Source organism: Mauremys mutica, chromosome 5 (assembly GCF_020497125.1).
Source record: "Mauremys mutica isolate MM-2020 ecotype Southern chromosome 5, ASM2049712v1, whole genome shotgun sequence".
NCBI classification, from domain to species: domain Eukaryota; kingdom Metazoa; phylum Chordata; order Testudines; family Geoemydidae; genus Mauremys; species Mauremys mutica.
The window spans coordinates 121209432-121236638 of NC_059076.1; the positions used below are offsets into that span (position 1 = coordinate 121209432).

At 43.6% G+C, this 27207-nt stretch overlaps 2 protein-coding genes across 5 annotated transcripts in view; one reads left to right on the forward strand and one right to left on the reverse strand.

Moving 5' to 3' along the window:
• The window catches only part of ACOX3 (acyl-CoA oxidase 3, pristanoyl), a 66405-nt gene extending 51203 nt beyond the window's left edge, over positions 1-15202 (reverse strand). For 2 of the 3 annotated variants that reach the window (XM_045018099.1, XM_045018098.1), the window contains exons 1-3: positions 8733-8936; positions 3611-3844; positions 2350-2424 (exon numbers count right to left, since the gene is read on the reverse strand). In XM_045018099.1, coding sequence (XP_044874034.1) covers positions 2350-2424; positions 3611-3844; positions 8733-8936 — 513 coding nt within the window. Of the gene's footprint in view, positions 1-2349; positions 2425-3610; positions 3845-8732; positions 8937-15118 lie in introns of those variants that run through there. The other variant, XM_045018100.1, reaches the window with a different exon arrangement.
• A 666-nt stretch (positions 15203-15868) lies between these two features.
• Positions 15869-27207, forward strand: part of TRMT44 (tRNA methyltransferase 44 homolog) — a 30092-nt gene continuing 18753 nt past the window's right edge. Inside the window, exons 1-4 of one of the 2 annotated variants that reach the window (XM_045018101.1) lie at positions 15869-16146; positions 20412-20529; positions 23572-23791; positions 25043-25111. In XM_045018101.1, the coding sequence (XP_044874036.1) occupies positions 15978-16146; positions 20412-20529; positions 23572-23791; positions 25043-25111 (576 nt within the window). In that variant the 5' untranslated portion in view covers positions 15869-15977. The remainder of the gene's footprint in view (positions 16147-20411; positions 20530-23571; positions 23792-25042; positions 25112-27207) is intronic. The other variant, XM_045018102.1, reaches the window with a different exon arrangement.

Sequence of the window (27207 nt, forward strand, 5' to 3'; positions counted from 1 at the left end):
AAGGTATAACGAGTGGGGTTCTGCAGAGGTCTGTTTTGGGACCAGCTCTGTTCAAAATCTTCATCAACGACTTAGATATTGGCATAGAAAGTACGCTTATTAAGTTTGCAGATCATACCAAACTGGGAGGGATTGCAACTGCTTTGGAGGATAGGGTCGAAATTCAAAATGATCTGGACAAATTGGAGAAATAGTCTGAGGTAAACAGGATGAAGTTTAATAAAGATAAATGCGAAGTGCTCCACTTAGGAAGGAACAATCAGTTTCTCACACACAGAATGGGAAGAGACTGTCTAGGAAGGAGTATGGCAGAAAGGGATCTAGAGGTTATAGTGGACCACAAGCTAAATATGAGTCAACAGTGTGATGCTGTTGCAAAAAAAGCAAATGTGATTCTGGGATGCATTAACAGGTGTGTTGTGAGCAAGACACGAGAAGTCATTCTTCCGCTCTACTCTGCACTGGTCAGGCCTCAGCTGGAGTATTGTGTTCAGTTCTGGGCACCGCATTTCAAGAAAGATGTGGAGAAATTGGAGAGGGTCCAGAGAAGAGCAACAAGATTGATTAAAGGTCTAGAGAACATGACCTATGAAGAAAGGCTGAAAATTGGATTTGTTTAGTTTGGAAAAAAGAGAAGACAGAGGGGTCATGATAGCAGTTTTCAGGTATCTAAAAGGGTGTCATAAGGAGGTGGGAGAAAACTTGTTCACCTTAGCCTTTAAGGATAGAACAAGAAGCAATGGGCTTAAACTGCAGCAAAGGAGGTTTAGGTTGGACATTAGGAAAAAGTTCTTAACTATCAGAGTGGTTAAACATTAGAATAAACTGCCTAGAGAGGTTGTGGAATCTCCATCTCTGGAGATATTTAAGACATTTATCTAACCTACTCTATCAGGGATGGTCTAGACCAGGGGTCCCCAACGCAGTGCCCGTGGGTGCCATGGCGCCCGCGGGGGGCATCTAAATGCGCCCGCGTCCTGGCCAGCAGTGGAGCATCCACCAAAATGCCGCCGAATTTCTGCAGTGTTTCGGCGGCGACGCCTCTTGATGACGTCACTCATCGCCGACAAGCAACGTCATCGAGAGGCGTCGCCGCAGAAATTCGCAGCATTTCGGCGGGTGCTCCTCCGCCGCCACGGTCCTTCGTCTGGTGCCCGCCAGATGAAAAGGTTGGGGACCACTGGTCTAGACAGTATTTGGTCCTGCCATAAGGGCAGGGGACTGGACTTCATGACCCCTCGAGGCCCCGTCCAGTCCTAGAGTCTATGAATCTGTAATGCAGGGGTCTCAAACTCCTGGCCCGTGGGCCATCTGTGGCCCAAGAACCTCCCCACTGCGGCCTGTGGAGGAGAGACGCAGGCAGAGAGTTGCCGGCAATGTTTGCAGTAGATGCCACTCCGCGTAGCTCCCATTGGCTGGGGGAGAGGGACAGAGATATCATCATTAGTTGCCGGGCAGAGTCAGCCATAGAGGTAGCATCACTTTTTTCCACAATGAATATAAACAAGTCAAAATACTGATCACAACTATCTGATGCACACCTTGCTGCAATCCTGAAGGTTTCAACTGCTCAGTCACGGAGGCCAAACATCAACAAGCTGACAGAACTGAAGCATTGCCAGGTGTCTGGTAAACACTAAACTCTCTGGCAGGCGAAGAATTGTATAAAGTTGTATGGCAGCTTTATTATTTCTAAGAAATTCAGACTAAAAAAACACAATGTAAACGTTTTCTTTTCTGAACACCATCTTCTGTGACCTTATTGGCCTGCTGGGAGGATTTGAGGACTGGCACTGGCCCTAAGGCAAACTGAGTTTGAGACCCCTGTTCTAATGGCTAAATAAAAATATTTTGCTTTAAGAAGGCTGTTGGTCAATATCACGAGTCGCAGGGTGGAAATGCAGGTGCCAGAGATCCAGTCAGACCTGTAGGGTAATAGGTGGTTTGTATACACAGAGTGGTGTATCCGGGCCCCAGTTTAATAGTATGTCTAGACTCCAATCATGGCATTTGATTGCAGCTCAAGCCAATATATCTGACCTACTTTTAACCTCACTAGCTCAAGGCTAGCACCATGAGTAAATTACCCAGAGTTCTGGGCGGGATTGTGTCACACTACCGTAGTTTCACTGCTCCGGCACTCAAGCTAGGTGGCTACTCGAGCTGCAATCATACCCTGTTATTGCAGACTAGACAGACCCAACCGTGGAAGAACTGCAAAATTCTACCCTGAGTGGTAGGGCGAAGGTGAAGGGCTGAACACCTGCACTCAGAGATCAGAAAGGGCCCAGAGGTGCAGCTACCCCTTAACCATGACAGTACCCAACCCTGAAGTTACCCCAAAATTACCTCCATGTTACTGGTTTGCTTCACGAATTCCTGATGCCTTTCAGAGCCAGTATTCTCAATTGCACCACCGAACACCTGAAAACACAAAATGAGAGAGATGACCGTGAAATCCCTGTCAAAATGCTGGAAAGAGTGCTTGAATAAACACAACAATAACTAAGCATAACATTCATCCTTAGTAGGGGGCCAACAGAGCTGTCCAACACTTACTTCTCACTTAAACGCTCTTTTGAGGGCTTAATGTTGTGATCTGGCTTTGTGCTAGCTCCTGTGCACTGGACTGAATGTCATACAAAGTCAGAACACACTTTGCATTATACAGAAGAGAGGCCAAGGATGGAATGGGTCATGGAGCCGTTGCTCCTCATGACAAGCCCACCTTTTGGCAGCTGTAATGGAACACTCAGTGGGTTCACTTTCCATTTGTGCCTGTAGTTACAAGTGCAAAAGCACAGTTTAGGGATGCAAAACCTTTGAAAACATACTAGCTCATTACACATAGTTCTGTTTGAAAAGACTTGGGGTTTGAATCTGAAGTTGGCCAGCAAATCCATCCCAGATCAGCAGCAACTGAAAGCTTTTACCATCTCATGCTGTTCTAATTACAAAACAGTTGGTGGTCTCAGTTCAGTTCCTGCTGGACAGCTATCTACATCACAAAATCACAACCACAGCTGGTACTAAGTAGTGGAGCTGGCCATATAGCAGAAGAAATCATTAATAAAATAAATCATTTAATGGAAATAGAAATAGTCACTAAATAATGCATTCAGCCAATGTGTTATTGGAAGATTCAAATAAAGGACAAAGGATTGAGGGACAGATTCAAGGCCCATTAAAATCAATGGTAATCTTTCCACTAGCTGCAGTGATTTTGGGAGCATGCCCTGAATGAACAAGGCCAATTTCTCCTCTGATACAAAAAAGGGGTGGCCCCTCCAAGATGGAGGTGAGGTTCATGTGGGGAAGTTTGTAGTCCTAACACCTCTGATGCACCTGTTCTATTATCCAAGAGTGAATTCCTGGCACCACTAAAGTCAATGGCAAAGTGGGTCCCATTGATTTCAATGGAATCAGAATTTCACACCAAGCCTATCCAATCCGGCACTTTTAAACAGTTTAACTAACTTTTCTTATTTAAAAAGAGAAAAGTAGTTGTGGCGAGATACTGCTTTTAGAAAATGTTCCTCAAAGAGAAAAAAAAAATCTATGAAAATGCAGTGCAACAGGGTAACAAGACTTTTCTCGGAGTTGTACTTACCTGAGCATTTAACAAATATTTGGTACCCAGAGACCAATCATACATCCCTAGGCAGTTTATAAGAACCATAATTTTTAATGGCTTCTCCATGATATCTTCCAGTTTAAGAAACTCGTATTCAAAGAGCCTTTTACAGCGCAGGAATGTCAGCTCACGATACTTCTCGAGGGTCACATCTTCTCCAGGGTAACGAGCAAAGACAGGATCATTTTCAAAAGCAGAGAAGATTCTATTCTTGAGGGGAGAAATTGGCAACAGAAATTTAATACCAAAAAGTTGGAAGAAGTTAAGTATTAAAGAATCAAGTTAATTTTCCTCCCTGGTTGAATTAGGCTTTCTAGCACAGCAGCTGCTTGGTTCAACCAAAACAAAGAAATAAATATCCAAATAAAATTAAAAAACACAAAAGGCTGAATTAAAACAACTGATGTATGCAAGACAAAAATATATTAAAATGTGATTTTACAGATAATGTGAGTGCCAGATACATCTTTCAAAGTGAGGCAGCCACACACTTGAAACTGCATGAGTCAGAAGCTCCTGTAAATTGCCATTTCTTAAAATTAAATCTCCACAGCACTAGATGAGTCAACATCCCAGGAACAGTGTTAGGCCATTGTTGACTCACATGGTTGCATTTTAGCTGCATTATTATTTGATTATTGGCAGGAGTCTAATATTGTTTTAGTGCAAGTCTCCCTTTGAGCATCTGTGTAGAGCTCTGAGGGTCATATTCAGGCTCTTCGTCAACTAGCAGTGGCTGTGTAATGCCATTATGTGGCCACCTATGATTGCTCTCTTCCCAGAAGGGAGCAGATGCATAGTCCATCTAGTCCAATTGCCAACTATTACCATTAGGGCTGAGTCCTAGGAGACAGGCTGTGCACCTTCTAATGGTCTAATTTGGAGCAGTTCCCTTCCTGTCTGACTGACTGTTAATCTGCCCGGGACAATTTTTAAAGGGAGTTTGTATTTGTGATGATGTCTGTGTATTCTTAGGCAAACAGCTTCATTCATATAATCTAAGGAGAAACACACGGAGCTTTGGGCTGAAAATGTGCCTTTCCTTGCTCTTCAGAAAGAAGGGGGCGGGGGGAGGGAGGGGAGAGAGAGGGAATCTCTCTCCCCCGTGAAGACTATTGTATTAATTTTGATGAAATAAATGGGCCCAAAGAGTTAAAGGTGTTAACATAGCCCTGAAACTGTCCAACATTAAGCTGTTTAAACAAGGTTTGGGGTTTGGTATGCAGAGATCTTTTATGTTGTCAAAGATCTCTGTATACCGAACCCCAAACCTTGTTTAAACAACATAAAAGAGTGGACAGGAATGGACTTCGTGGAGACTCAAGCACTGACACACAATCGTCAGGGGTGGAGACAATTGGTTGATTGCTCATCAATGATGGTGCCCCAATGACCAATGTGGTTATGGGAGTGATGATGATGATACTGAGATCTCAGCCTGAAGTAGACTTTTCACCTTTTATCATAACCCAGCTCATAACAATATGCATTCTTGGCTGGCTAAGCCAGACTCTTATTAGACAGAAAGAGAAAGGAGAGAAATAGGAAAGAGAAGAAATGAAGAAGGGAAAGAAAAGGACTGAGCAAGAGATAGAGACAGTGTGTGAATCTGTCCGTCAAAGTGTCACTTCCTAAATGGGTGTCTGGAATTCAGCCAGAGTTAGTGCAGGTGATGTCATCATCTCAGTCCCTCTCTTGGCCTGGTCTGGTCAGGACATCTCTCAGTAAATGGCAAAGGTGCAATGGTATTACAGGGCATCCAAGGAGATAGTGGGGGTGGCAGCCATGATGGTAAAGCTTGCTGGCAAACAGCTGCTTCTTGTGCTTAATTTTCCCACTCCCTAGTGTGTGTGGTTTTTTTTTTCTTTTAAGACCCCAAAAGGGAGTGATGGACTGAATATTTTGTTTACTAATTAGGCCAAATTTTTGACACATCTGTTTTGGTCAGGGTGGATAAAAATCAATACGTTAAAATAAAATAAAAAACCTGGATTTTTTTCATTTAAATTAAATACAGGTTATTTTTAAAAAAATAAACCTAGTTAAAATTACATTTGAAACTGACAATCTATGTTAAGGCCTATACTTAATATCTATTAAAATAATTTAAATTAAATAAAAAAAAATATATATAAATTACTATGTATTTTTTGCCTAGTTTTAATGAAGGTCAAACCATTGAACTGGTGGAAGTCACTTACTAAGCACCTGGAACTAGATTTTGTTGAAGTGCTAAGCCAGCTTTTGACAACAGTAGTCTTTTCTACAGGTGCAGAACGAATATTTTCTTCATTACAGTTTATTCAACTAGTTCAGTTCAATTACTAGATCATTCAAATTTAAGAAACCAAAGGGAAGTTGAAAAAGCAGAAAACACTTGTTTTCTTCTTCCAATCTATGAATAAAAACTAGGTGTGAGAAGATGAGATCTACTAGTTCTAAAATATCGAAAGATATGGTGACTGGAAACAATCCGCTCAATTCACTAACTACAGATAATGCTTCCTCTGCTTCATAAATCAGCTAGTTTTAAATACAAACTATGTTTTGATTAACTTTTTATGTATTCAGCATATTAAAGCTAGTTTTATTTAATAAACAAATTAAAGTACTATTGTGCATTTTTAATTGAATATTCCATCCAAATAGTTTCACAAATCACAGGTTTAAAAAAAAAATCTTTTAGTAAATAAGAAATGCATCATTTAACATTTTCTAATAAAATATGTAAACACTAACAATCTGAATAAAGGTTAAGTTAAGCTTCATAATTGCTTAAATGTACATAGATATTGTGTATCCTCCCGATTAGTGAAAAGCAGCACCAAATTTAGTGTAAAGACTATATTTAGTTGCAAATCAGCATGTTTTAATGGTTAACGGCCAATGAGAATAAACCTCTCTTTAGGAAAATAACTAAAGTACAAATGTAAAACATGATTAAAATCAATTATTTAAATCAAGATTTCCTGCATGCTGATTTAAAATCATGATTAAAATCAGTCATTTAAGTCACTGATTTAAAATCAGTCCACCCTGATTTTGGTCCACTGATTTCTAGTTTCATTTTTTTGTTTACCAGGCATGATCTTAACACAGTTCTTTAATTTGGTAGTAGGCCTTTTTGTTTAGACTAATTTTGTTATGTTTTGTTTCCCCTTTGCAGTTCTCTCATTTATTGGGACATTTGATAAACTTTTAATTAATTTTTATAGTTGAGCTTACAATTAGGGTAAATTTGTAGTCCCAGTTATTACAACAACTGCCTATGCAACTCTGCTACTCCCTGGTACAAAAGGGTATTTTTGTCCTTTAGCTTTTCAGTAGGTCAGCCAGATGCAGAGCCAGGTATTTACGATCTCTCTGTTCTTTTAAGGTTCGTGTGTCTGGGGTCCAAAGATACTTTTGTGTGATGCTAGCAGACCAGGTGCCAGCTCAAGCCAAAGTCCCCACATCTCAAGTGAACACTGGCAAATACATAGCTAGTATCAGTCTAGCTTGCCTGTGTGTTAGTATTGTTAAAATAGATTCTAAGGAAGTGTTTAGTGTTTAGACTTCATTGTATTCTTGTGATTTGATTTGCTGCATGTATTAAATCTCACTGTTCCCATATTGTATGGTAATATTTGAGTGGTTGTATTGTGAGCCTCTGTGACTGTGTAACTCACCAAACAGGAGGGAGACATTAACTAGGGTGAAGTGCTGATCTTCAACAGAAGACGTTACGGCCTGTCCAACAGGAAAGGTCTATCAGTACCAGACAGACTACTGTGGGACATTAAAGAGAACAAAAGCCATTTGTTGTTCTGCCCTCCTCTATGTGAAGATGAGTCATGCAAGTGGATTCCTCCCATCGGGGCAATTTGCAGCTCAGGGCACACAGCAAGAGGGGATAAAAACTCCTAACAATCCCTGCTTGGACTCTGGGGATGCGGGGGGGAGGCAAGGGTTTTCTAGGCATAAGCAAGAGACCTCCAGATGTTTAGTCTGGGTTAGCCCTAAAGGACGTATACAACTTTTTTATTGTAGCAGTTTCTATTATCTTTTGAAACTTAAAATTGTAAATCTTTTGGGTATATATGTTTACCTGTTTCAACCTTATATATGGTCTTTTGTTTTCTTTTCCTATTTAATAAATATTTATTAGAGTTTACTAGAGGATTGGCTACAAGCGCTGTCTTTGGTGTGAGATCTAAAGTGCAACTGACTTGCGGTAAGTGACATGGGTGTAACCTTAATATTGCTGTGATTCTTGGTGTAAGGGATAATCTATCTCAAAAATATGATCACCTGGGGGCGGGGGAAAGGGAGGTGAGATAGATCAGAGTACACAAAGGGACTGTCTGACTCTATGTTAAGGTTTTTTATAGTGTCTGAGGAGTATCCACTTGATAACAGATTGGTGAAATCTAAGGGCAGGTCTACAGTTAAAATGCTGAATCAGCACAGCTGCACCAATGCAACTGCACCACTGTAGCGCTTAAGTAAAGATCCTCCTACACCGATGGGAGAAGTTCTCCTGTCGGCGTAGTTAATCTACCTCCCTGAGATGTGATAGCTATGTTGACAGAAGAAGCTCCCCCGTCGATGCAGTACTGTCTACAGGGCAGGTTAGGTCAGTATAACTATGTCAGTCAGGGGTGTATATAGTGTAGACCTAGCCAAAGTATAGAACTCACAATTTGGGATCTGTGCCCTGTCTCCTAACAGTCTGCCCTGAGGTTGGTACTCCTGCTCTTGAGTCACTGCAAGCAGCATTACAACGTATGCAAAAATAGTAGGTCACTGCTTTAATTGGAAATGGAGACTTTAATTTAGTGTCTGCTGTAATTTAGTATTGCTTCCCAAAATTCATCATTAGTAGTGAAATAAAAACGTTATATTTGATCAGTGCAGTGAAAGAAGTATTGTTTAGAAGTCAGTTCTGCTCTAAAAAGTGACTACATAAAAATGGTAAACCACTTGAGTGCCGATAGTCCTCCAATGCCTCCCTCCCCAACATTGGCCCATCATTTATTACTTCAGCTTATGCCCTTCCCTTCAAAAATACCCTCAATTTCCCCAGACAACATAGCAATCCTTGAAAAAACAAACTTACCTTGAATTGGATGAGATCTTCTTCATCTATAAACACTGCCATCTCCTTCCAGCTGAAGGAAGCCCTCTTACGGTACTCACAAAGTGGCCCCTCAGGGAAATCTGGTAGCAAGATGTCCCAAGAACGTTGGTTGCAAGTGGCTTCTTTCAGATCACTAGTCGAGGCCATCTTGAAGTTAAACACTTCTGCATCCAACAAGAACATATGTCCAATGAGCTAAAACACTGAAAATGTCTATTTTTTTTCACAAGTACTTTTATCAGTGGATAAAAAAGGGAACTGAAGAGTGTGGCATGGTGTACCTCATCCTTTGAGGCCCCAGGGCCCGACTACACCCTGCCACAAAAGAAGAGCAACAAAGGTGGGTCCTCAGGTCTTCTTAAGAGAGGCCCCATCCGAAGCAGCCAATCAGACCCCAGTAGGCTCAGTTAAAAGGAGCTGCAGGGGCTTAGCAGCTCACTTCCTGGCTGGGGCCAGAGGGGCACGGAACAGTGCTCTGCTCTGGTCAAAGGGAGCTTGACAGGCTGCATTAGCTAAACCTGGGAGCGAAAGGATCTGAGAGCTCTAGTCCTAAAGTAATAGGCAGAGGTAAAAAGGCTTGCTGCAGGAGCAACCAAGTAAAGGAAGCAGCACATGGCTTTTATTTATAGGGTCTCTGGGTTTATTTATAGGCCCAAGTACCCCCATAAGCTGCAGAGGAAGTGGTACAAGCCCTGAGAAGGGGATAAGGCTCATTTAGAAGCCCAAACAAAGGGCTGGAAGACTGTCTGTTTGGTGGACTCTTGGTTACTCACCCCCCAAAAAAACAACAAAAAACAAACAAACCCAAAAACCACCCTTGAGATGAGTTGGGGCAGAGATAACTGGTGAAGACAAAAAGCGACAAAGAGTCTTGTGGCACCTTATAGACTAACAGACGTATTGGAGCATAAGCTTTCGTGGGTGAATACCCACTTCGTCAGAGGCTCCAGGGAGAAAGCCCTGCTCTCTAACAGGGCAGGGAAGGACTTACAGTTAGCCCAGAAGGGGCTGAGAACTGAGCCCAGAAACTGGGCTGAAGACACTAACAAGGGTGCAGCAATAGTTCTCGTTGGACCTTTGTTACCCTGGAAGGGGTTCATTCATGCCTATTGACTGTGTGTGACTTGGCTGGAGGGGCTGAGCCACTGAATATCTGCCTAGTGAGGTTGGCTGCCCACAGGGGGCGCCTGGAGAAAAAGAAAATGGCAGCACCACACCCACCATGAGAGGTGAGTGCACCCCATCACAAACAGTTCTTCAATCAATCCATACATAATCATTCAAAAGGGACAGGGACTGCAGACTCAACTGTTAAGACTGGCCTTCTCTTTTTCTAACTTAACTGATTTAGTACAAGTTAAATAACTGTCTCTGATCAGACATAAATGACTTATACACTTTTATTAAAATGTGAACTGATCAATGTGAAAAAGAAATATATAATTTATGCATACTAATAAAACTAGATAAAAGGACCAGAAGAAGAAAGTGCTGTGATTTAAACATCAGTAAAAAAGATTAGTCTCGCTCCCAAATGAAACACTGTGTAATAAAATATCAAAGCATCCACACATGCAGAAAAAACAAAGCATAAAATGCAGGAGATGAAAGCATTTCTTTTCTTCCCTGTCTTGCCAGTTAATGTTCAAACGAACTATTCCAAATGGCATTTGTCGGTCAGTACACAAACAAACGTTTTATTCTTTTCGTATCACGAAAGGGACCAATAAGTGCCAGGAAGCCAAGAATCACGCTGAAGCCAGTCTAGACAGAAGTGATGTTGGCAGGAAGAGAGAACTTTGAGGAACTGGCAGGAGCTCTGACCTCCTCTTCCACTGAGGTCATCTGCCCTTGTGTAGTCCCATACACCTATGCAAAGTGCACGTAAAAATGACTGTAAAATGCTAATCCACATGGTATCACTCTATACTTGCAGTACACAGGTATAAATGGGAAGGGCAGAATCACTGAGGCAGTAGAGAATCCGGCCCCTTGCATCCACAGGATATTTAGGGTATGTCTTCACTGCAGAGTTAACTCATGCTCTTATTTGAGTGTTGCTCCTATGGTCCCTTGCATCCACACACAAAAAACCTCCCCCACAATCCAGACTAGCTGAATAGAACTTTCACTCCAGGTAGTAACCCACTCACTTTGCGGTGAGACCACAAGCTAAACCACTTGAGTGCTGATAGTCCTCCAATGCCTTCCTCCCACAATGCAATAGGAAAGTCATAGAGCATCTCCTCTTACTGCATCACAAAGAAGCATCGGATATGCCCCTAGAAATCCTACCAACACATGCTGGGGAGTGCAGTACCGGTGAGGACACAGTAACTTGGATAGAGCTTTGTGGTGCAGATGTTCACATTGAAGGCAGGCTAACCTGGGTGCCGATCACCCGAGTTAACTCTGCAGTGAAGACATACCCTCTGTAAAAAAAAAACAACCAACAAACCATCTGCAACCATTGTATCAAGACACAGTTGCTTTGAGAATAGACTAGATTAAGCCCTCCATGGAAAGGATACCCCTGTGACAGCAGGGATGGCCACTGCTTTCTAAACTTGTGTTTTCAGCCACTTAAAACTTTCCCCAAAATACTGACTTTTTAGGCTGCAATGACTTTGAAGCCTAACTCCTTTTTGTAATTTCTGAAGACCTCTCCCCACCCAAGGACTAAAATTGATATGTTCTAACATTGCCCTATATCCAGCAAACTGTGGGTAGAGGTCTCAATAAATAACTACAAATACAAATTGTTCATCTCATAGGATCCAGACAGCTGCATAAAAATGTTACTTTCTCACCTAAATCATTGCTTTCAGTATTTCCATGCAAAACCCTTCTTTTCCACCTGCTCGTAACTTTTCTCAAATATTTTCCTTTAGGCTGAATCATCACATGCATTAAACAAGCTACTTGGAAGGGGAGAAGCCAGGAAAGCTCCCCCATTCTCCCCTCTAAATTATCTATTTCCTGGTTCTTATTACACACTGAATAACTTTCTAGACAAAGAATATACCTCTTCCCCTGCACACTTTTTTTTTTTTGGTAGTTTGTATTACCATTTTCTAGATATATTACAACCTACTAATGTGTTCAGCCTGGCAGTGTAACCTTTGGCTGAGCACAGAGGTTTTGTTACCACGTCTTTCCTTTGACAGACTAATATACGTATTCATGTTATTTTAATTACACCTAGATGTGGAGGAACAGGTAGCGTTGTAAATCCTTAAATAAACAAAACTCTCTCTCCATGGTTTTCAGGTCTTTACTGACTTCTGTTCCCCAGCTAGGAATTTCACAAATAAATCACTTCAAAGGTATTCATATTTATCATTTTGTAAGCAAACATGGAATTCACTCTCCCTCTGACCTTAAGCTATGCTCAGAGTCCAGATATAAATTACTCACTGGAGACACTTATTGACAAAATAGAATTCAAACCCAGCTTTTGTTTAAAAGTACACCGTCTGGTCAATGCGATTGAAAGAGTTTGTTTTAAAAGGAATAATATTTATACTGCAGCACTTGGAACCCCTCCCAAATATTGCGGAATCCTGCTAATACAGGCCTCCATCCTACAGCTGGACCTGTACAGGCAGAAATCTGTTCCTGTACTGAGTACCACTGAATTTAACAGGACTCCATGGGGTGTGAAGATTTAATTGCAGGATCAGGGCCATATAGCTCAATTATGCCCTACAGATATACCATGGAGTGCACTGTAGAATCTCTGGAAGCATGCACAGGGAGTGCATCCATTGTTACATCTTTTCACAGAGTGCAGCAGGACACTCTCCCTGCAACCCACCAGCTGCATCTTATTCTCCACCCCTTTTGAGATAGCTTGTGCCACTAGACCTACACAGTCCTGCTGCTGCAGTTGTACCCAGTGGCATGCCTAACTGCTGGGGGAGGAAAGGAGGCCACCTTCCTTATAAACTTTAGTCCAGTTGTTAGGGTAGTCCTCTGGGATGGGGGAGATCCCAGTTCAATTCCTCCTCTCCCTAATGAGAAGGGATTTGAACAGGTTTCCCCACCTCTCAGATAAGTGCCCCAGCAGGGTCTGAGCCATTGCTTGGTGATGCAACACCTAAGTCTCTGCTGATTTAGGCCCAAGTGCTCTTTCATCCCACTGTATATCCACACAGAGCGGGGGCAGATCCTCAGCTGATGTAGACTGTCATAGCTCCATTGAAGGGAATAGAGCTAATTATCACCAGCTGAGAATCTGCTTCAGGGACTCAACATAATCAGGTTTATACGAATTTGAATCCTCTACCCTGATCTAAACAAACTGAGAGATCCATGGCCAACTTGTTTATTAACTTGATCTTGGATTAACTCCTTTTGGATTAACATAAAGCAATTTTGAATTACTGTTGCAATGAAAGTTTGAGTTAATCAAACTGCTGTTAGTTAAACTGTTTGAAAACAAAAGTTATGCCTCCACACACCAATTTTGGTCTTTGTTCCCCATCTTACGATCTCACCTTTTCTCCTCATCCACTAACCTACAGGCTGCTGAGGATCTTGTTCTTGCAATCAGCTCTTTTATATTGTGTTTCAAACCTGAACAGGGAGGGAGGACTCTCCCAATGTAATCCCAGATATGAGTCGAAGGAGGGGGGAATTCAAGCCATGCTGACTGCGGGGAAGAGATCGATGGGAAAGGCATAAAAGATCAGCTTGCAGTGGGCCATAAAAATGCCAGAAATTAATCTACATGCAAAAATGGGCAGAAACTATTGGGTGAAAATCTGAAAAGCCTGATTTCCACTAAAATCAGGCCCATGGAGTGCCCACTTGGCGGTGTAGACGTAGGAAGTTCTCTGCTACCTACTCAGGACACAGACAGCAGCTTACCAGAGGGTTGCATCCAACTGGAGGTGGGGGGACTGGTTGGAGTGGAGTGTGGGACCCAGCTGAGAGGAAAGGAGGCAAGGGGCCTGGCTGGGTGTATAGCCTGGCCTACATAAACAATGAAGGAGCATGTGAACCTTTGGTTTACCAATACTGGTTTCACTCTTCTCCTTTCCCACTTCTCTCTCTGCTCCATTTTTAACTCCTTAGCATCTCTTTCCCCACAACTTGATCCTCTTAGAATGAGGCCACAGCTTTGCAATTGTGGGTGATGAGAATGTTTTGGAAGAGGATTTGGCGGTAGAATTTCTGGGTGCCATCCTTCAGACACACAGGTGTGAAGGTGCTGAGTAGCTGGCTTTAGAAGAGAAACAGAGTGTAACAGACAATGGAAAAGGGCTTGAGCTGAAGCAGAAAAATAAAACTACTTTTCTGACAGTCACGGAATAAAATAATGGCAAGTCGGTCAGCTGGTAAACTGGACAGAAAGTCAGAGCCTCAAAGCAAAGCATACAGGTTAGACTGATCTGAAGCAAGGAGGTAAACAAGATTAAAATCCTGCAATGAATGATGCACCTGTGTAACTTCATTACATGGTAGCTCCATGGAGCTCAATGGGACTATGCATTTGAGTAAATTTATGCTCATATGTAAGCATTTGGAAAACCCAGGCTTTTTGTGTTTTTTAAAAATTCATGACTTTACATCTTGGGTTTTGTGTGTGGATGTGACTGTAAACAACTGGACCTGTTTCACTGACAGCCGCCAAGTTAAAAACTGGGTACATGGGGGAACTCTCGTTAGTAGTGAAAATTCATAATTGCATAATAATAGCTGCTGATACATCCGCACAGAACCATTTGCAATGTACTGCTGAGAAACAACAATGCACAAATTATGCAGCCCAGACACTCATGAGCGATCAGAGTTCAGGGAATGGCATTAAGTAGAAGAACTGTCACTTATCAATACTACGACAGCAGCCCAACACTCTCCTTGGGAAATTCCACTGCGGTATAATGCCCAACCACCAGAGTGAAATAATTAAACACGGGGTACAGAAATGACCCGCAGACCAGCCTACTGTCCGACCAGGCAGAAATGCAACAACGAAGAGGGAAGAGTAAACTACACATTTAACAACCTGTCAAGGTTTTATTCGAGAACCCTTTAGATATAGGGATGACAACCCACGAGGGACCCTTTCAACAGGGAATGACTCTCCCACTTCCCAGCCTCGAGGCCACTCTCTGGCCTATCTCCCTCCCCAGCTGTGGGGGAGGAGAAGGGTACCAGGAACGGGACACTGGCTGGTACAGCGGGGACAGGAGGGGAGAGCTCGCCATGGCTCTGTACGGGGATCAGTTGCTTCTGCTGTGGCCTTTGGCTTCTCCCCTTCGCTGCCAGGCTGGCTCTGGTGTGAACCCCCAGGACGCAGCCACGGGGAAGGGGGCAGCCAGCGGGACTCCCACCGGGGCGGAGACTCACTCACTTACCTGCAGCTGCGGCCGCTGCTGCCCCAGCCTGCTCCGCTGCAGGAACTGACGGTACAAGCCTGCGCCCGGCCCGCCGCCTCCTCCTCCTCGCCGCCGCAGACACGCTCACTCCGCGACTCCGGCCGGGCTGGGGCTGGGGCTGCAGGCGGCGGGGCGCATGGGGCTGGCGGGGGCGATCGCGCTGCGGGACGGCGCCTCGCTGCTGCCCCGGGGCTTCTGGGCCGCCGTCAGCGTGTGGCTGGAGAAACCGCAGGTGGTGAACAAGAGACTGAGCGGCTCCCGCATCGAGGCGGAGAGGAGAGTGTCTGCCCCGGCGGGGGCCGGGCCGGGCCGGGGAGTGACTGGGGGCGAGGGGACAGGGGCAGCGGAGCGGAGGAGTGGGGAGAGGGGGACAGGGGCACAGGAGGGGAGCGGGAGGACTGGGGATGGGGGGAAGGAGACAGGGGCACAGGAGGGGAGGACGAGGACTGGGGATGGGGAGAGGGGGACAGGGGCACAGGAGGGGATGGGGATGACTGGGGATGGGGAGAGGGGGACAGGGGCACAGGAGGGGAGGGGGAGGACTGGGAATGGGGAGAGGGGGACAGGGGCAGAGATGGGGAGGGGGAGGACTGGGGATGGGGGGAAGGGGACAGGGGCAGTGGCAGGAAGGAGAAGGGATGGGCATGGGGAGAGGGGGACAGGGGCAGAGGAGGGGAGCGGGATGACTGAGGATGGGGAGAGGACCGGGGCACAGGAGGGGAGGGAAATAGCTGGGGACTGGGGGCAGGGCAGGGAGGAGGAGGAGAGGCAAGTGACTGCTGGGGATGCTATCCCTCCCCCCACAATCCTGGAAGCTGTCTGGAGTGATTTCTCTGGCATGATTGCTCAGGAGGATTGTGAAATGCCAGCCTTCATTAAAGAACTTGGGAAAGAAACCCAGCCTGAGACAGATGCTCACGGCCTCGATGCGGTCCTCAGAACTCTGTTCCCTAAAAGTCACCCTCACCATTGTTCCACTGCACCGAGAAAAGAAATGGTCATAAAAGGTAACTTAACAAAGGGGATGAATGACAGCACAGAGCCAGAGTTGTGGAAACTAGCTGGGCTTTCATATGTGCATATTCCAGCTGCCTTCTGGACCCATAGCAAGAGGGGATGATAGCAAAGGAATTAAGTCAGCCTGTAAATTCCTGTGATTGTACCAAGGTCAACAGTGGCTGTTACTTTGTAGTGAAAGGTATTTCCCACAGGTGCTAGCGGAGTGTGTCTGATTGTTTTGTCTTTAAAGATATAAGTAAAATACTCAGACACTTACCTTTTTGTGGGGAGGGCTTATGCCCCAGTACGACTGTTAGTCTATAAGGTGCCACAGGACAGTGTGGCTTTTTAAAGCACTATGTAAGTGCTAAGGATCTGATTTTCAAAAACACTTAACAGAGGCAGGCACCCAATTCACATGGAAAATCAATAGGAGATTTTGAAAATTCCACCCTAAATATTTATTATTCAGTTTGGTATGTCTATTACCATGATATTGGATCCAAGTGCTCTTTTAAAGGACACCGACAGCCCCAAACTGGAATCCACCCTTTAAAATACCGTATATTTTCAGCTGCTCTTCTAATCTTGAAAAACCTATTATCACCCAAAATGAAGCACTGAGAAAATTCCAGGGGCTACTAGATTCTTCACAGCGTCATGCTTTATACTATTGCTAAATTTAGCTTGTCTGTTCCATTCTTGTGAACAAGGAGGATATTGAAATAATGCTTATCTATTTTAAGAAGAAAGTGGAAGTATAGTGGGGGGACTGGTTGGAGCTCCTACAGAAATAGGCCAAACAAAAACACAGCTGGCAGTGTAGGTGTAATTGTAGATTTACAAAGCTTGACAATAGCCTTTGAAAGTACAGAACTTAAAAAGGACATCTGGAGCTGTAGAATGTAACGTGGCTTGTAAGATTTTTCAAAGCAACTTGGGTCTCTCTGTCTCTTTCAAACTATCCGTGTTGCTTAATAATCCTGGCATTTAGGGTTGCCAATCCCCCAGGATTGTCTAGGAGTCTCCAGGAATTAAAGATTAATCTTTAAAGATTGTCATATGATGAAACCTCCAGAAATATGTCCAACCAAAATTGGCAACCCTACCTGGCATGGAATTTTAAGCTTTCCTGAACAGACACATATAGTAATGTGTTCTATTCACAGACAGTCTTACTTTTTATTACTCTAATCCTGCAATGTAGTCATTCAGAGTGGATCTTTACACCTGTGTGGAATCCCATTGAAGAAATATACAGGGTGTGGATTGAATTCAAATACAGGTCCTTGGGAAGGAACCTAAATCCAAAAGCGAGTAAAGTAACTGATCTAAGGCACCAGCACTGATAGCTGCCTTGAAATACTCAAATATCTTGGAATTCTTACTCAATACCTTTTCTGAAACATTTACAGTGTGTATTGTACTTCTGAATAATTTTTTGAGAATGGAAAAAAAAATCACTTATTTCGTGTTTTTAATTAGTCAACAGCCCTGTGTCTGGTTGTTTTAAAACTCCCCCCAGGGGATTCTACATATGGAATAGCTTGGTGGACATGTTACCAAAAAAAAAAAGATTTTTGGAACATTCAGGTTAGAATGGGCTTATATAGCCTCACATCAGACAGGGAACTGGGTAAAGATGGATTAAGTTTATTAAGGTCATGCTTACCAAATCCAGTGCTGTACAAAAGTGCAATGCTATCTAAATGTGTCCACACTAGTCTCACTCTTTTCCTGATCCTCCATTCCTTGCTATTGAAATCAGTGGGAATTTTGATTGCCTAAGGAATGTAAGCGCAGGCCCTGACTGCCTATTAGGTGCCCTGTGACTATGTTGTTGTGTTGGAATGCATGCTTTGATGAAAATAAATAGAAAAGGACAAACAAACATTGACTTATTTTGTATTTCTGCCATCTGAAGGGTATTGGAGAAATTAAACTGCAAAATGTTTGCTACAGGATACTCTTGTGGTTACCTTTATACATTAATAATGCCAATGTAGACCAATAATAGCAGTTATAATTCTTTTTTAGCAATGCCATATGGAACATATTAAGCAATTTAGGGTTATTTTATAGGAGGCCATATGGATATATTGAAAATGTGGGAGGTAAAATCAATAGCATGTGAGGACTAGTTTATATCATGCTATTTATGGTTTGCTTCCCTCCTCTTTGTTTTTCCTTGATAGGAAGTTTTAATGAAATGCTGTTTTAATGAAATGCTGTAGGAGTTAACCATGGGGTATGCACACGTTTCATTTTAGAGAATGAGACTTGATAGCTAGATGGTGCGGGCATTTCAGGGCCCGATCCGTAGCTGGTGTAAGTCAGCATAGCTCCATTGACTCTGTTTTGGGACTGTATTCTGACATCATATGGAGATTATAAATGTCATTGGACCAGTAAGTTGGTGGTTGGATTTTATTCAGTTTCCTTTTGATTCAGAAAATAACACTAAGGAACTTGCTTTCTGCTATCCGAAGTCATCCAGAAGTGTCGTCTGGCTATTTGTGTGCTGTCTGCTTGTACTCAGAAGGTTGTGTTAAGAGCAAGGAGTGAGGTTTAAGAACACTAGGACATACCATTTGACTACAAAAAAGGGAAGTTAATTAAAGCCAGCCTTGTACTGTATATGTTAACAAGATTTCAATCAATGGCCAGATTATTTGACATCTCCCATTCTTGCATTAACAAGGAAAAATGGTGTGTGAAAGTTTTGTCCAGTGTCACCCACAAAAAGTACAGTTTGGGAGCTATGTGGTTATGCTTCCTCAGTTCTGTGTGTGTAATTAAGTGTCCAAGTGCTGCATTGTGCCTTTCAGAGCTTTTTTTGGATACTGAGCTGAGTACTTATCTATCCCAAGTACAACTGCTGCCGCTGATTCATTTTACTGGTGAGGTTTTGACTACCTACCTTGAAAAGAATCCCAAAGATCGCTGCTTGCAGTTAAACACAAGGAGACAGTTGTGATAGCTACAGATGCAGAATACAGCAGCCCATTATACTGCACTTCATCAGAAGGAAGTTATCTTTTGAGTGAAAGAAGAAATGCCAACTTACCAAAAACCAAACAAGGCTCCTGCACCTGAAATGTATGGTGCTGTTTGGGATGGTATTCGAGGGGCAGATGGGAATAGCTGGCTTTTACATTCATATTTTATGATCACAAAATACAAACAAAAAGTTATATATAAAATTATATGTGATATAAATGGAGGGGGAAGGATAGATATGCCACCTGTCTTCTTAGACCCATATCCTTCAGACACTTGGCACATACATAAGCATACATAATACACGTGGATACTCAATAAGAGCCAATAGGACTGGTCAGATGTCAGTATTTGTAAGATCAGGGCATTAGGTCAGAGGCTAAAAAGTAGATTGAAATGAGAGGGGAGAGCTCTCACTGCACTAACTCAGGGGGAGTGTGAGTGCGGGGGAGCATTGCTCACTGAAACTGGGGAGAAGAGAGAGTGCTCCTCTCTGATTTTGGTCCCTCCCTCTTACTTTAACCCTTGCCTTGCTCCATAGTCCTGCAAACACAACTTCAGCTGAAACCCTGCACAAGGCCAGCTTGGAGATCCAATGGGTTCCCTTTGGGGCAGGGCCTTGTCTTTGTGTTTGTACAGCACCTAGCCCAGTTGGGGGATCTGGATATTACTACAGTTGAAAGATAATAGTAATATTTTTTCCAGTTTTGAACAGGTTAGTTCACAAAGTTGTTGATAGGTGTCTTCCTGCTCTTTTGCATTACAACAGCTATGTACCGCCCTGGGTATTTGTATCTCTGTTAATTTGGAATTTACTTTCCAGGCTTCCAATTTTAAAGAGACAGTGAGTAGCAATGTTATGGTGGTAAATGACTTTCAGCAATAGATATCTGGCCACATATTTATTACACCACATGGTCCCTTAGAAATCAACTAACATGTTTTATAGTTAAGCACACATGTAAGTCTCTGCAGGGTTAGGGCCTTAGAAATGTTGCAAAACATCTTGCAATAATATGCACAGTATTGCAAACTGTATAAAGAATCAGCAGTTTTAGATGGCAGAGCTGTTTCTTACACTACACCTCTCCTGAGCATTAGGGAGCTTTAGGCTCCTATCTCTGCATTTAAATACAGCTTGCTTCTCTAAGTTGTGCTATGGTATAAGCAACAAAATACTGGCTTCTTATTTTGCGTGGCTTGGAATTACCCAATTTCTAAACAACATAATAGTTTGAGCCAATAATATTCCACAGTTTACAAATCTTTTCAGATACCTTTAATGGGACTGTGACCTTTCTACCATTGGAGGAAAATGATGAAGGAAAATATCAGGTTAAGAAGTGCAACATTTATCAAATTCGACTTACACACACTAAAGATGATGAATGGTGAGTGCTGGGGAGAGAAAGGGGAAGAAAACCTCTGCACTGGCCTAAAATGACACCATCCTCTTCTATAATGTGTCTGGATGGCTTGATTTGTGTTATATAGGGCCTGATTCATGTGATAAAGAATCCCCTGCTCCTTATTTAAGCTATGATCGTCCTGTGCCAGTATGTGCACACCTGAATCCGTTCACTTGATCTAAAATTCTTAGCTCACTGTTCTCAGAGACCTGAACTGAGTGCATTCTTCTTAGTTAGGGCTTGATGCTGCTTCTTTGAAGGCAATGGGAATGTCACATTGACTTTAATGGGGGAAGGATCATTCCCTCAGATCCTTATTGAACGAATCGTACTGTGGATCACAGTCGCATCCTGCCGTTATAGAAAAGTAGCCTTTTCATTTAATCAAGTCTGCTTTCTTTTTATAATTGCCAGATATTAAATGTTTCTCAGTTAATTGAAAAATCCCAAATTTGTATCTGTACAACTAAGCCTGTTCCAGTTTTGCATGGATAGGATTATGAATTGTTCCATCTGACTTCCTTAAAAATGTTTATAATCTGGTCACAGAGTCACTTCTGAAGTGTACTCAGCGTAAAGTTAAGCACTTGTGTGTGTGCAGTATCAGGGTCAAAGTTGGAGATTTCTCCAAGCTGGGACATGGCACTCTAAAATCATGAAAATTAAACTTGCGGAATGGCTGATCGATCACCCAAGGCACAGTCCTGCAAGGTGCTGAGCACTCTAGTCCTGATGCCACAAAGCCACTTTGCATTTAAATGTGTGAGTAGTCCCGTTGACTATGCACATGCTTAAAGTTAAGCATGTGTTTAAGTGCTTTGCTGGATCAGGGCCAGAGAGCTGAGCCGTCTTGCAGTGTCATGTCCCTAGTCTACCCCTCGGCCAGTGCTGCAGTGTTACATACAGTACACCCATGTGTAATGTTTGGTTTAGCTTTAAGTGCCTTAAACCAGTGGTTCCCAAACTTTTCAGCATCACGCCCCCTTTTTAATTTTTGAGAAACCCTCACGCCCCCCGACCTCTCCTTTACCATCATCCAACCCTCCCTGATCCTTGTCCCCTCATCACCCCCTCCCAGGACCCCCCGTCCCTAACCGCCCCCCTGGGACCCCACTCCCTATCTAACCCCCCTGCTCCTTGTCCCCTGACTGCCACCTCCTGGGACCCCACCCCCCTATCCAACCCCCTTGCCCCTTGTCCCCCAACTGCCCCCTCCTGGGACTCCCCGGAACCCCACCCCCTATCTAACCCCCCTGCTCCTTGTCCCCTGACTGTCCCCTCCTGGGACCCCCCCATCGCCCCCTGGACCCCACCCCCTATCCAACCTCCCCTGCACCCTGTCTCCTGACTGCCCCAACCCCTATCCACGTCCCAACCCCCTGACAGGTCCCCTGGGACTCCCACGGCTATCCAACCCCCCGCTCCCTGTCTCCTGACCGTCCCCTCAGAACCACCACCCCATCCAACCACTCCCTGTCTCCTGACTGCCCCCCGGGACCTCCTGCCCCTTATCCAACCTCCCCGTCCCCTTACCAGGCCGCTCAGAGCGGCAGGACTGGCTTATTGGAAAGCCTGGGAGGTGGGCGGGCGGGCACAAGCTGCGCTGCCTGCATGGCAGTGTGGCTGTGGGGGATGGGGGACAGGAGGGGAGGTGCCGGGGGCTAGCCTCCCCGGCTGGGAGCTCAAGGGCCAGGCAGCCTCGCGCCCCCCTTGGAATTTCTTCACCCCACCCCACCCCCACGTGGGCACGCCCCCCATTTTGGGAACCAATGCCTTAAACAATGGGAATTCTACCGCATCTTCTGGGAGACTCTTCTGCTGCCGAACAGAATTCATTGCTAAGATGTTTTCTCTTTTACTCACTCTGTTTTCTGTTGTTTTCATGTATTACCTAGTTGTTTCTTGTTCTATTCCTTGGACCTCCCTGAATATCTCATTTTCCTCGTGGATCTTTATACCCTTCACATAATTTTGTAATGTTATCAAATCTCCTGCATAGGCCCCAACCCCACAAACAGTTATGTGATTAACAGACGTTTTGCAGCATGAGCTTTCGTGGGTGAATACCCACTTCTTCGGATGCAAGTGGTGGAAATTTCCTGGGGCAGGTATATATAAGCAAGCAAGAAGCAAGCTAGAGATAACGAGGTTAGATCAATCAGGGTGGATGAGGCCCTGTTCTAGCAGTTGAGGTGTGAAAACCAAGGGAGGAGAAACTGGTTCTGTAATTGGCAAGCCATTCACAGTCTTTGTTTAGTCCTGAGCTGACTAAACAAATTTGCAAATTTGACACCATCAGCTCAGGACTAAACAAAGACTGTGAATGGCTTGCCAATTACAGAACCAGTTTCTCCTCCCTTGGTTTTCACACCTCAACTGCTAGAACAGGGCCTCATCCTCCCTGATTGATCTAACCTCGTTATCTCTAGCTTGCTTCTTGCTTGCTTATATATACCTGCCCCAGGAAATTTCCACCACTTGCATCCGAAGAAGTGGGTATTCACCCACGAAAGCTCATGCTGCAAAACGTCTGTTAGTCTATAAGGTGCCACAGGATTCTTTGCTGCTTCTACAGAACCAGACTAACACGGCTACCCCTCTGATACTTGACAGTTATGTGATTAACATGATGCACATGAATAGTCCTGTTGAAGCCAATGGGGCAACCGAAGTGAGCAAAGTTGTGTGTGTGCTTAAGTGTTTGCAGGATTGGCGTCCTAGTCTCCGGGTAGCCAAGCTATAAATAGCAATTCTTCTGAACTGTCCTGGTATGTCAGTTCCTTTCTTCAATACACAGAGTGGGATTTTCAAAAGCACTCAGCATTGGGAGCCGCTAACTACATTGGGAGCAGTTAGGCCAATGCTGAATGCTTTTGAAAACCCGGCCCTATGATGTATGCAAAAGATAAATGTAACAAAGCTTGTGTTTAAAGTGGCTTCTGCTGGTTTTTTTCCTCTTGCATGAGCCTTTAGTTTAATCATTGACATACACTGTATTTATTCAGATTTCTTTTATTTTTAAAGGTCTGTGTCTATTTTAACTTCATCTCCAGAAAACTGGGTCGCAGATGGAATAGTATACCCCAAAAGAACGTGGCTTGGAAATGAACTATTGTCCAAACTGGCTAAATGGTCCACTGAGGAAAAGCAGAGTGAGTTTAAAAGTACACTCTCGCTCATTTCTGTGGCTAAATACAGCAGGGTTTATCAAGAGCTAAAACAAAAATACAAAGAAATGGTAAAGGTAAGTGTGGCGATAAAATCTAGACTCCCATTCTCTCATAGAGTTTAGTTAAAAGAGGAGAAATCTATTTGAAAAATCATTAAATTAAAATTTGTTCTTGATTTTAAAGTTCCATGTGTATGTGAAGAGAGTTCAGTGTTTGGTGGTGGTGGTTATGAGTCAAATTGAAATGTGCACTTGTAATTTGTAACTAGGAGAAAATGATGAGCAAGGTATCACCTGAGGTGCAGAGCCTTGATGTGCTTCCGATAACATTTTCAAAAGCAAGGCTGACTGACTTAGGAGTCCTCTCCCCCCGCTGCAGCCCCAGGGCAGCCTGCACCCCAAACCCCTCATCCTGGCCCCACCCCAGAGCCCACACCTCCAGCTGGAGCCCTGACCCTCCCGCACCCCAACGCTCTGCTCCAGCTCTGAGCCCCCTCTCGCACCCTGGACCCCTCATCCCCAGCCCCACCCTAGAGCCCTCACCCCCAGCTGGAGCTCCAAACCCTCTACCCCAGCCCTGAGCCCCCTCCTGGACCCCAAACCCTCATACCCCAGAGCCTGCACTCCCAGCCAGAGTTCTCACCCCACCACACCCCAACCCTCTGCCCTAGCCCTGAGCTCCCCTCCTGCACCCCAGACCCTTCATCCCCGGCCCCATAGCCAGAGCCCACACTTCCCCGCACCCCAACCCTCAGCCCCCTCCTACACGCTGAACCCCTTGGCCCCAGCCGCGCCACCAATCACCTCTATATTGGTGCACATAACAAAATTAATTCTGCACATGGATGTAAAAAATTAAAGGGAACATTGATAGGCACTGCTGTAATACAAATAATAATCTTTCCAATGTGAGACATAGCCATACCAATGGATGTGATTTTTCCTGAGTCACATAATAAGCAGACCGGTGCACCTGCAGTGTACTAGAGAACATGTGATGGGCTTTGTTCAGTGTGATTTGCACATATGGAACCATAACTGGTCCCGAAATTTACCTTGACTGAATGACTGCAGATGTTCTCTATCCTAGTGTGCGTATACCAGTTAGTTTATTGTGTGACTCACAAAAATTTATGCAGTCTCATATTCCTTATCATGGAGTAAAAATTTTTTTTTTCAATTAATGGGAAGGTTAGAATTCCATAATGTTCAGTGATAGGTTAAAGATGGGGTGACTATCAAGGCCAGTCTAGTTGAGCATGTTCTTTAAAGAGATGTGGTTAAAATGACAAAGCAATTGGTAATTTTACCTCTGTTTATCTGAAGGTGTGGCCTGAAGTAACAGATCCTGAAAAATTTGTATATGAAGATGTTGCCATTGCTACTTATCTGCTGGTAAGTGACTGCTCAGCCTAAGGCCATTGCAGAGAAACTAAATGAATTCTTTGCATTGGTCTTCACCGCTGAGGATGTGAGGAAAGTTCCCAAACCTGAGCCATTCTTTTTAGGTGATAAATCTGAGGAACTGTCGCAGATTGAAGTGTCATTAGAGGAAGTTTAGGAACAAATTGATAAACTAAATAGTCATAAGTCACCAGGACTAGATGGTATTTACCCAAGACTTCTGAAGGAACTCAAAAGTGAAATTGCAGAACTACTATCATTTAAATCAGCTTCTGTACCTAGAAGATAGCTAATGTGATGCCAATTTTTAAAAATGGCTCCAGAGGTGATCTCATCAATTACAGGCTTGTAAGTCTGATATCAGTACCAAGCAAACTGGTTGAAACTATAGTAAAGAACAAAATTGTCAGACACCTACTTGAACATAATTTGTTGGGGAAGAGTCAAGATGGTTTTGTAAAGGGAAATCATGCTTCACCAATCTACTAGATTATTTTTTTTGAGGGGGTCAGCAAGCATGTGGACAAGGGGGATCCAGTGGATATAGTGTACTGAGATTTTTAGAAGGCTTTTAACAAGGTCCCTCACCAAAGTCTCTTAAGCTAAGTAAGCTGTCATGGGATAAGAGGGAAGGTCCTCTCCTGGATTGGTAACTGGTTAAAAGATAGGAATCAAACGGTAGGAATAAATGGTCAGTTTTCAGAATGGAGAGAGGTAAATAGTCGTGTCCCCCAGAGGTCTGTACTGGGACCATCCTATTCAACATATTCATAAATTATCTGGAAAAGGGGGGTAAACAGTGAGGTGGCAAAATTTGCAGATGATATGATACAAAACTACTCAAGATAGTTAAGTCCCAGGCAGACTGCGAAGAGCTCTAAAAGGATCTCTCAAAACTGGGCAACAAAATGGCAGATGAAATTCAACGTTGATAAATGCAAAGTAATGTACATTGGAAAACATAATCCTACCTATACATATAAAATGATGGGGTCTAAATTAGCTGTTACCACTCAAGAAAGAGATCTTGGAGTCATTGTGGATAGTTCTCTGAAAATATCCACTCAGTGTGCAGTGGCAGTCAAAAAAGCAAACAGAATGTTGGGAATCGTTAAGAGAGGGATAGATAACAAGACAGACAATATCATATTGCCTCTATATAAATCCATGGTATGCCCACATCTTGAATACTATGTGTAGATGTGGTCGCCCCATCTCAAAAAAGATATATTGGAATTGGAAAAGGTTCAGAAAAGGGTAACAAAAATTATTAGGGGTATGAAATGGCTTCCATAACAGGAATGATTAATAAGACTGGGACTTTTCAGCTTGGAAAAGAGACGACTGAAGGGGGCTATGATAGAGGCCTATAAAATCATGACTGGTGTGGAGAAAGTAAATTTGGAAGTGTTGTTTTTTCCTTATCATAACACAAGAACTAGGGGTCACCATATGAAATGAAGAGGCAGCAGTTTTAAAACAAATGGAAGTATTTCTTCACACAACCTGTGGAACTCCTTCTCAGAGGATGCTGTAAAGGCCAAGACTGTAACAGGGTTCAAAAAAGAACTACAGTAACTCCTCACTTAACATTGTAGTTATGTTCCTGAGAAATGCGACTTTAAGCGAAACAACATTAAGCGAGAGGACCTTAAGTGGGGAGTTACTGTAGATAAGTTCATGGAGGATAGGTCCACTAATGGCTATTAGTCAGGATGTGCAGGGATGGTGTCCCTAGCCTCTGTTTGCCAGAAGCTGGGAATGGATGACAGGGGATGGATCACTTGAAGATTACCTGTTCTCTTTATTCCTTCTGAGGCACCTGGCTTTGGCCACTGTCGGAAGACAGGATACTGGGCTAGTTGAACCTTTGGTCGACCCAATATGGCCATTATGGTGTTCTTACATTCTAATGCAATTTAAATTGCACACCCCTGAGAAAACCCACTTTTTTTTTTAGTTTATTATTAATTTTTAAAATGTAATGCCAGTAGTGTTCTACATTGAGAATGGAAGAACCAAGAGCACCACAGAGTTTACAGATCTAGGGAAAAAATCCATTTAAAAAGAGGGGATAATGCTAATGC